General features: G+C 40.9%; 1 protein-coding gene and 1 pseudogene across 1 annotated transcript; both read left to right on the forward strand.

The window, feature by feature from the left end:
- Positions 1 to 7,891: 7,891 nt before the first annotated feature.
- Positions 7,892 to 8,131, forward strand: LOC148120281 (thioredoxin-like protein 4A pseudogene; annotated as a pseudogene).
- Positions 8,132 to 8,239: 108 nt separating this feature from the next.
- LOC148120282 (N-alpha-acetyltransferase 11-like) lies at positions 8,240 to 9,543 on the forward strand. Its single transcript, XM_087912302.1, has one exon. It carries the CDS (start codon positions 8,240 to 8,242, stop codon positions 8,897 to 8,899), a length of 660 nt encoding a protein of 219 aa, XP_087768428.1. The 3' UTR covers positions 8,900 to 9,543.
- The last annotated feature ends 1,559 nt before the right edge of the window (positions 9,544 to 11,102 follow it).

Below are 11,102 nucleotides of genomic sequence, written 5' to 3' on the forward strand. Positions count from 1 at the left end.
AAATCCTCACAAAGAATAAGCTACTTCCCAATGTACTTAGAATGTGATCCAAACCATCCTTACTCAAACTTAAAACATTTGGAAAAAGTATTTCCCTTCTTTCCCTAAATACCTGAAGTATCACCAAAATCACCAGAGGCAGACGATCTCTGATACTCGGGTGTGCTCATTCATTTTGTCCATGTCAGTATGATTTTTCTCACTTAAGGAAATGGAGTCTGACATATTGATTTTCCATTCTTGGCTATGGGAGAGGATTTTGCTCATATTGATCTAACTATTTAGAGATGATTGTTTATGTTGATGTCACGTGATGCTTCAGAAAGGTTGTGGTTCAAAACAAGATGCAACCATACAAAATGATGCACAGCTGTGCTGTGCACATCCAATAGGGAGGGACCTGAGGCTCAGGGTCTGCCCTGGGAAGAACTTTCCTCCTACCTTGTGCTAAGGATTGACAGTCTGATGGCAAGACTGGCTGTCTCCAACTGCTGTACCTTTCCTTAAAAACATTAGCTCTACCTTTAACTTATTTTAGTGAATTTTAGAATTTATATGTCATAAAATTGACTTGTTTAAAAATTACAATTTAAAAATTTCTTTAAGTTTACTCCATTGAATCATCACCAATACAGTCAATCCATTTGGGGGTTACTTCTGGCATCTCAGTAAGGACCCTCATGCCCATTCATGGTTAATTCTCATTCCCTTTCACTACCTTAGGCAACAACTGTCTACTTATGAAGAAGGACACTTAAAAGAAATTCCACACTAGCTCAGAGAAATAGATGGTTATTTATTTATGGGTAGACTCGGAAATCCGAATCCTCTGTTTTAATTTAGATCAGAAACTGAAATCTGCAACAGAAACAGAGTGGCCAGAAAAGAGACTGGACACTTCTACTACATCAACATATGTAGTATAAGAGGCCACAGTCCAGTGGGCGGGTAACCCCTAGCTGTAAGACATCCTACAGCATACTTCATGTTTCCAGAGATTTGTCCTTCATATGGATTTTGTATAAATGGAAATACATAGTTATAATATAACATTTATGTCTAGTTTCTTTTTTATTTTTGGTAATTTCATGTATGTGTAGAACATTCGTAGATCATACCCATCCTCTGCTCTTATCTCCACCTCCTCCAAGCCCCATAACTGTCTCAGGGTTTGATGGTCATTCGTGCTGGTAACACATCAGCATACTACCAGCAGACACTGCTCACTAAGGGAGGTGACACATGATGTCTCTGGTCACTATTCCTTATACATACGGCTGCATTTCGGATAGTGTGAACATTGTACTCAATTCCTTATTAAGAATATGTATTTTCTTTTTGTCCATTGAAAACATGGAATGGAATTGTTGAGTAATATTGCAACTCTAGTTTTAACATTTTCTGGTAAACTATTTTTTGAAGTGACTTCAGTATTTTGTATTCTGATTAGCAGACGAGGGCTCTAGTTAGTCACATCGCTGTCAACATATTTTACTGTATTTCTTTGGGTTACAGTTTTTTGTATTGGTTAAAATGATGTATCATTTTTATTTTTATTTACATCCTGTTATTGACAACTGATGTCATAATTTTTTTAAAAAAAATTTATTTTATTTATTGTGATCATGTGCATGTGTGTGCATCAAAGGAAAACTAGTATGACTTGGTTCTCGTCCTACAACCAGGCTCACTGGCCTGATAATGTTAAATGTCTTTCCTTGTGCTTTTTAGTGATAATTTTGAATTATTCTTGGTGAAACATTTCTCAACTTTTTGGCCCAATTTGAAGCTGAGTATTTATCTTTTCATTATTGTACTGTAAAGCTTGTTTATATTTTCTTTACAGAAAATATTTTATCAGATAAATTAAATTATTTGCAAACATTTTATCTCAATCTGTAAGTTTTCTTACGTGTTCTTAATCATGTCTCATAAAATGTAAAAGTTTTTAATTTTGATGAGATCTAATTCCTATTTTACTGGTCATGTTTTTGATATTAGATTAGAAATCTTTGCATTACACAAACTTCCAATTTTTAAACTGTTATACTGTAAATACCATATTTTTAAATTATTTTTCTTTGGTTGTGTTAATTCATGGGGGGGGGGTACACATGTGTGTGTTTGTGGTATGCATGCATGTATACATGCATGTGAGTAGAACCCAGAGAACAATCGAGTGTCATTGTTCAGAAGCAATCTACCTTGTTTTTTTGAAACAGAGTCTCTTTGGCTTGAAGCTCATTCATTAGACAAAACTGGCTAACCAATAAGTACCAAGTATTTTCTTATTACCACACCACTATATAAAGTGTTTATCACATAGATTCTAGGTATCTAACTCAGATTTTGGTATTTGCATCCAAGTACTTTTTTCACTGAAAATGTATATTCTTGGTTCATACATTTAGCTCTATCATATATTTTGAGTTGCATTTAAAATAAGGTGTGGAATGACTGACATCTTAGTGGTATTTGTTAATGAGGAGGCCATCACCCCATTCAATTGACCTGACTCCTCTGTTGATTACCAACTGACCTTGAATGTTAAGAGTTATAGTTTGTCATAGCCAGAATCTGGAAACAACCTAATGCCCTTCAACCAAAGAATGGATAAGGAAAATGTGGAACATTTACACAATGGAGTACTATACAGCAGAAAAAAATAATGACATCTTGAATTTTGCAGGCAAATGGATGGAGATAGAAAGCATTATTTTGAGTGAAGTAATCCAGACACAGAAAGACAATTATCAACATGTACTCACTCATAAGTGGTTTTTAAATGTAAAGCAAAGAAAACCAGCCCACAAATCACAATTCCAGAGAACCCAGACAACAATGAGGGCCCTAACAGAGACATACATAGATCTAATCTACATGAGAAGTAGAAAAAGACAAGACCTCCTGAGTAAATTGGGAGCATGGGGACTTTGGGAGAGGGTTGAAGTCCCCCCCCCCCCCCGAGGGAGACTTTGACCAAGGCCAGCCTCATTGTGTCTCTTCTCTTTTGGTTCCAGGTTGCTAGGTGAAGCTCTAGTGTCCAATCTGAATTCTGTTAAGAGTTTTTCTAAGAGAGCTAGGCTAGTGGCCAGCACTGTTAGAATGCTGCCTCTGCCCTCTAGTAGAAATGTAGAGCCTCCTGCCTCACTCAAGATCTAGCTAACATGGATACCTCCTACATTCCGCATCTTCAAATCCTTCAGAATATTTGTGAGTTCTAACAATGGAGAAATATTTCTTCTTCTCCTTCTCCTTCTCCTTCTCCTCCTCCTCCTCCTCCTTCTCATTCTTCTCCTTCTCCTTCTCCTTCTCCTTCTCCTTCTCCTTCTTCCTCTTCCTCTTCCTCTTCTTCTTCTTCTCCTCCTCCTCCTCTTCCTCCTCCTCCTCTTCTTCCTCCTCCTCCTCCTTCTCCTCCTCTTCCTTCTCCTCCTCCTCTCCTTCTCCTCCTCCTCCTCTTCCTCCTCCTCCTCCTCCTTCTCCTTCTCCTTCTTCTTCTTCTCCATTATGTGGGGCCCATGCATGTCTACTTGTAGTCACACTCTCGTGTGCAAAAATGTGGGGGCCACAGCAGAACATTGGCTTGTATTCTTCTAGCACTCCTCACATTACTGCCTTGAGAACATGTCCCTTACTGAGTTAGAAGTTCACTAGGTGGGTTAGGTTGACTGAGGAATGAGCTTAGCAATCTTCCTGTCTCTGCTCTCGCTGGTGCTGAAGCCACCAGCACACGTGGCCATGTTTGGATTTGTGTGTAGGTTCTGGAGATTCAAACTCCCGTTCTCACACATGCACAAGTGTTCTTACCCACTGAGCCATCTCCAAGCCTGTAAACTATTCAAAACGAGGGAAGGGACAGAAAGAATATGTGATGTAGTAGTAGTCCAATTTGAGGATAAATATAATAGCCACATATCAAAGGAGCTCAATAAGCCACAAGAACAATAAACAAAGTCCGTAGTAACACAGCATGTCATCATTAAGTTCCTAACTATAGGTGGTGAGGGGGAAACTATAAAGTAGCCAGCACAAAGGCATACAATACAAAACAGGGTAAAAAAAATAACAGAAATGAATATTGCTTTTTTGGAAACAAGAGTGAAAGACTATATGACATTGTTAACATAATAATAGAGAAAAACTAGCAACATAGATGTCTAAACTCCATGAGAATTAGCTTTTAAAAATAAATGCAAAAAGCCACAAGATGGTGTCACACACCTTTAATCCCAGCACTTGGGAGGCAGAGGCAGGCTGGTCTCTGTGAGTTCAAGGTTAGTCTGGTCTATAAACTGAGTTCCAGAACACTGAGGGCTACACAGAGAAACCCTGTCTCTAAAAAAAAAATATGAAAATAAAGGTGAAAGTATTTTGATTTTAGGGAGGTTTGGATTCATATATGTATGGTGCTTACTAGTGTGGTCAATACTCAGTGTATACTTTTCAAGTAGTTGATGATTTTTTTGACATTTAGTTAGGCAAACTTCATATAACTTATGAGCCAGTTCTGGGTCCCTTTCATCTGTGTTCAGTATCTCCAGTTGATTTACTTCAGTGGAGAGCTTTAATCCTTCTGTGTCATAATAAGCATGCAAGAATTTGGGGTCATCACCTGTACAGACATCATCTGTGTGCAAGCTCTCCAAGACTATAAACAGCCAAAAGGTGTGCATGGCAGGACTTTGACTGACAAGCTTATTTGAAGATGGAGTTTTAAAAGGTGACAAGTTTTGAAGGTCCCAATATTCACCTAGAAACTCAGATGTGATCTTGGTATAGTGGTTCCTGGATTCTCTCCGATGGGCTTTTAGATCGTTACACACCCAGCACTTGAACTACTTTAGGATCTTCCCATTTTCAGCATTCCCACTTATCACAAAAGACACAGAAAGCAAACTGCCGCCAGCAGTCTATACTCCGGTCAGTATTTGATGTCAGCTTGTGTTCCATTTCTTTCCTTACTGTGCCATACTGGTCGTCTGATAAAAGTCTTGAGGGGAATAGAGTCATTTCTTAGTAGTTTTCTTTATTGTTATAAGTCTGCCCATTTCTGTTTATTGACGACTATATTACCAAACATTGCTTTCATTCTGCAATCTTTCTCAAATGCCTTTATTGTATTGGAGATTTTAGTAGAATTTATTTAGTCATTTCAACTTCTCCATGTTTTAGATTAGAGATGAGTGGATGTGAAGTATTTTCCTGATAAGGAGACCCTTTTCTGTTTGACATTTTCTATGGGGTTGCACCTATGTGTACACATTCTGTTTCTCGAAAATAGGTGGAATGGTGGACCACATTAAGAACTTGATGCCTTCTGTGCAGAAAAAGCACTGTGTATATGATGCCACATCTCACTGCTTCCCACATATATGATAAATTTCTCATCAAATTCTGAGTTATAAGTCAAATTAAAAATAGTATTGGAATGCTTCAGCATGAAAAGCACACAATACAGATAGCTTGTTCAAACCATAAATTCTCAAATCTTGAGTATTTGCCTTAACGTGGGTTTCCTTCTCACCATGCCGCCATTGCTTTCTAATTATTGATACTACTAGTGACGCAGAAAAGCTAGGCTTCATTCACGCGTACAGTTGAAGAGCTGACCAAATTGTTAGAGACAACCACCTAGTGAAACGTTGCTTTCTGAAGAATAAAATGTAATTCAAAAGAAGCTGTTCCATGGAGAGAATGTATAGATTATTTTTTTTCTTGAGGGAATTAATGTAGTCTTATGCACAATATTATATTCAAGATCATTCGTTTTAAGCAACTTAAACATCGGTTCCCATTTTGTATGTGCATGCACACACTTACATGTTATTCAACACTGGATACATATTTTCCAAAGTGTCAATGTGTCACATGTGTCTTTTGTCCTCACACTTCCCTCCACCATCAGCTGTGCCTCTACCAAGTCCTATACTCCACTGTAGCTCTGGTCACTTTGTCTTCACACATTTCAACCAGTCTGTTCTGCAGCTTGGAGGCACTGTGCTGTGCCCCTTGAATGCTCACCGAGGCCGTCGCTAGCTCTATGCTCTGTGCCTTGTCCTTGGCTCTTGCTGATTGGGTCATTCCAGGAAACACTGGAGCTGTCTTTTTCTGTTTTCCCCCAGAAGGGAGAGTTCTGATTTTCATCTCAGAAAGTTCTTCAGAAGATTTCTAGGTCTCAAGCAAGTAATAACTAGTTCAAAACAAGTTTTGTTCTTAATGTTCCTTCTTTTCTAGCCTCAGCTGGTTTCCCCCACCCCTCTTCCTTTCAGGAATTACATCCCCATTCTCAGAGCAGTTATTGGCACACATGTATTTTGTCTCGAGTGGATCCTAAACTGAGACCATCAATAACTTCACAAGTGTTATGGCCCACTATCAGGCTAGCGATAGTGATCCGTGCATGTTATTCCTCCCCTTCAACCTGAGGTTGAAATCGAAAGTATACTAGTTCAAGGCCAGCCCAATTACTTTGAGTCCCTATCTCGAAAAGAAAAATAAATGTACTTGCAGAGACCCAAGGAACTTCCAGGTGCACACAAGTTTGCCTAGATCTTTACTTTTCTAGAATTCAGTGGTTGTAGCATGCAAATTGAACTCCTAGTACAGATCTGTGGTCTCCTAGCTGTGCATTCTGTCTAATATAGCTCTAAAAGTATGTCTCAGTTTGTTTTTTGTTGCTGTGATAAACATCACAACCAAAAACAACTTGGGAAGGGAAAGGGTTTATTTTACCCCAGTCAGGTCACTGTGCACTAACCAACGGAAGCTCTTCTGCAGAGTCTGATTTATTCCAGGGACCGGAAGAGGGCTTAGGACTTTGTTGGACTAAGACATGCTACTGCATTTAACATGGCTTACGGTCCTGAGTTCTGTAAGTCCAAATCATTTGATGGCTCAAGCCATGACAGCTTGGAAAAGGGTGTGAGACTCAGGTAGACTGCCACTGACGCTGTCAATACTGTAATTGTGGCTGTTGAGACTCTGGAGGCAGGATCTAGTTACACTGTGCGAAGACTCCTGACAGGCGGAAACTACAAGATGACAGACGTGTGTGCTGCTTTGGCAACTTTGTGACACCTTGTTGCACACCAGTATCAACAGTTTCTGTTGACATTAGCACTTGACTGCCAGCCAAAGTTCCTAGAGGAGGTGTCTATGCTGTTTCATCTGGATTGCATGGATAGCTAACAAAATGCTTTATAGTGTCTATGCTGTTTCATCTGGATTGCATGGATAGCTAACAAAATGCTTTATAAACAACAAAATGTAAAAATTTTTAATGAATGCCTAATAGTTAACTTTCTGAAAATGGAAAAACATGGAACGACCTATTTGGGTTTTGGTAGTGGTGTCTTCCATATTAATTCTCAAATTTTAAATTGCAACATATCGTGGAAAATTTAATGAATCCCATTTGGTTCTCAAAGTTTTCTCATCTGAATAATCTTGAGAACTAGTAACACCAGCTGCTGCAAATCAGGGTGCTAGATCCAGGGGGAGGAGCCAACCATTCCAACAGACATCCCAAGCCATACTCCACCTCTACAGCAATACCCACAGAAGTCAATGAAAAACAGAATGCTAGTGAGACCTGAACAAGTTGGTGTCAGGGGATCAAGAAAATGAAATTCAGGTCTTGAAGTGAAATAGCTTAATGTTTTTAAGGCAAGAAAATGATGATCATATGAAAGTTACCATACTGAACTTTCAAGGTATTAAAGTTGGAGCCTCAGTGTACAGCTCAGGAGTCTCGAATGAATCAACATGTTCAATTACCTAAAGGTTCTTTGATTAAATATGTTAGAGCAATACAAAAATCTAAGTCTCTGCTCAGCTGATAGCAGAAATAGCTAAAAAATGAAAGTCATAAAATAAGGAAGAATTGGCGTGGGCTCTCACGAGGTAGCTCGCGGCTTCCGGCCGCGCAGGCCCGCTCAAGATGTCGTACATGCTCCCGCATCTGCACAATGGCTGGCAGGTAGACCAGGCCATCCTGTCGGAGGAGGACCGCGTGGTCGTCATTCGTTTCGGACACGACTGGGACCCCACTTGCATGAAGATGGACGAGGTTCTGTACAGCATCGCCGAAAAGAAATGGAAGATAGTGGGAGATCTTTCTCATCTTGTGTGAGTCCTGTTTGGATATCCCAGCTGTTTTAAAGCAAACGGTACTGGTGTCGCTTGTGCTCCGTGGCATCCTCTGTGGTTCTCGAGCCTGACAGGCCTATCTGCTGCCAATATGAACATCCGCCGTGCTCGGCCCGATGACCTGATGAACATGCAGCACTGCAACCTGCTGTGCCTGCCCGAGAACTACCAGATGAAGTACTACTTCTACCACGGCCTCTCTTGGCCCCAGCTCTCCTACATTGCTGAGGATGAGGATGGCAAGATCGTGGGCTATGTCCTGGCCAAGATGGAGGAGGACCCTGATGATGTCCCTCATGGACACATCACCTCACTGGCTGTGAAACGCTCCCACCGGCGCCTCGGCCTGGCCCAGAAGCTGATGGACCAGGCCTCACGGGCCATGATCGAGAATTTCAGCGCCAAGTATGTATCCCTGCACGTGAGGAAGAGCAACAGGGCGGCCCTGCACCTTTATTCCAACACCCTGAACTTCCAGGTTAGTGAGGTGGAGCCCAAGTACTATGCAGATGGAGAAGATGCATACGCCATGAAACGAGATCTCTCCCAGATGGCAGAGGAGCTGAGACGGCAGCTGGTGCTGAAGAAGGGCAGATACGTGGTTCTGGGTTCCAAGGAGAATCAGGGCAGCACACTTCCTGGTTCTGAAGAGGCCGGTCAGCAGAACCTGGCCAGAGATGACAGTGGCAGTGACAGCAAAGACAGCGCTGATGTCCAAGACAGCGTACAAGACTTGGATTCCACCTCCTAGAGCCCGCTCGAGCATTGTAGGTTCTTGCATTTTAGCCACAGTTTTCTTGGGAATCCTGGCTGTGCTCTGCAGTAGCTCTGGAGTCACCCACAGTGACCCACATGACTTCTCATTGTCAGCGCTTAGCAGCCTTCCACATGGCCTAATCATGAAGGCTCTCCAGGACACAGAAGCTGCTGTGCAGGAGCCAAGGAACTTTGAGAACTGCCATGGCAGCACCGTCCTTGGCTTCTCCCACGCTGCCGGCCGCTGTATTCAGTCTGCAGTTGTCCTGTACTGATTGTGTGTATGCTGTAGGGTTTTGCCTAGAATGCCAAACAGGAAGTGGCGATAGCTCAGGAAACTCCCCAGCTTTCAGCGTTTGCCATTATTTGGGTTTTCATTTTTGAGTAAGCAGGACTATCATTAGTCCTTATGCCCTCTGCCTCTGTCTGGTGGAAGTTAGCTACTCTTGCCTTCTATGGAAACTGCCCGTGCCCTGCCCTCCCTCTTTGAAGAAAACTGTTCCCTTGTGGTGGGAGGAGATAGGTGTTGGACTTCTGCACAGGCAGAATTTGTAGATCTTAAGGCAAGGACAAGCAGAAATCATATTGTAATCTCTGACCCCCCCCAAATAAAAATATTAAAAAGGGAAAAAAAAATAAGGAAGAATTTACATCAAATGGGAATACAGAGTTGTTTGTTTGTTTTTTGAGACAGTATGTGGTGTGGTTTCGGGGGGGGGGGAGCTTTTAATTCTTAAAGTCATTTAACAAAATCTCCTGCTGACAATTATATGAATTGTTTTATTTGTTACTCTTATTCTACTTTGGGTTTTTGCTGGTGGTAAAGTTATTTAAAGATATGTCATTATTTGAATAAATATGTTAAGTTCATACTAGACATTGGTCTCTTAGATACATTCAGTCCTATATTGCATCCTTGCTTAGTTTGAATACATGTATTTAGAATTGCACTCCCGTAAGTCAATTTAGCTGTGACTTCAGAGTGAACTGCTTAGGAATTAGCTCTCTGGATCTGTTTAGAAAACACGGTGTCACACTTCTGGCAACACTTGAAACCCACGGGCAAGAATGCCGCACTGAGATCAGAGGTAAAATCCTCCAAAGGAAAAAATATAAAGCTATTTTGTAAGTGAGAGATAAAAATTATTACAGGCTAAGCCTTTCTCATGCCAATTTCTTAAATGTGAAAAGTATCCAATGAACCCATTAAATACATTCTGACAGACTAACAGCAGGAGGCCTGTTGACCCCTCACCCCGTATTGATTTCCTCTCCAGTTCTTTTCCTTGGTGATTTCCTCTTTTCCTGCATACATTGTGCCTCGCAGTCTATTCTCCACATGCCACGCCTGTAATCACTGGTGGAGGAAACCCACAAAGCCCTGAGCCACACTGACATTTAAGAGAACTTCGAAAATACAGTGGCCACTTCATTCCCATCTGTCAGTAAGTTCTTTAATCAGCAAGTATTTCTTTAAAAAAAAATTCTGGGCTTTCTCAATAGGTGAATCAAAATTGTCATTAATTATCATTTATTCATATGCTCATCAATTCCACCAGCGCTGGTGTACGGCCCCTCCAGGCATTAGATGAACATGGAAATTCAAAGAAAGTAAAGGAAGGGTAACCCTGTTTGTTTAGGCTTTTAGAAATACTATCTGTAGGGAAAATATCTCCTGATGAGAAATAAGCAAGCAAGATAGCATTTATACGTACTGGGCGGTTGAAACTAATAGAAAAACCCATATGGACGGCCTTAATGCCAATAAGGATACAAGCTGAGCAAAGGGGTTGGGTTGATCAAGTTCTGATTTTTTAAAATAATTTTTGGTATACTGTCCGAAATCAGTAAAGAATGTGGGCTATGGTGGTGTTGTAATAGGCCTGGCCAAGTTTTTGTTTAGAGAAATTTGGACTTTGGGAATTTGGGTTATAAAAGCAGTGGAAAGAGTTAAGCATTGCTTAATGGGCAATATTAGTAGAACCATGAAAAACAAAGGTGCCAAGAGTTACTTGAACTGTGGGGGGCATGACTCAAGAGGTTTCAAAGGAAAATGAAATTAATGTGTCCTGGAAGTCATTCTTGTGCTAGTTAGGTGGAAAACGTGGCTGCTCTTTGCCCTTGTCCAAAGACTCTGTTTGAGACTAAAGTGAGGAGTTTTGAATTATACTGGCAGAGAAAAATCTCTAAACAGCCTA

The sequence above is a fragment of the Myodes glareolus genome, chromosome 12, assembly GCF_982192425.1.
Source record: "Myodes glareolus chromosome 12, mMyoGla1.1, whole genome shotgun sequence".
In the NCBI taxonomy this organism is placed as follows: domain Eukaryota; kingdom Metazoa; phylum Chordata; class Mammalia; order Rodentia; family Cricetidae; genus Myodes; species Myodes glareolus.

What these genes read in the sequence shown, in the direction of transcription:
- LOC148120282 (XM_087912302.1), top strand. Translation starts at nt 8,240, where the DNA reads ATGAACATCCGCCGTGCTCGGCCCGATGACCTGATGAACATGCAGCAC.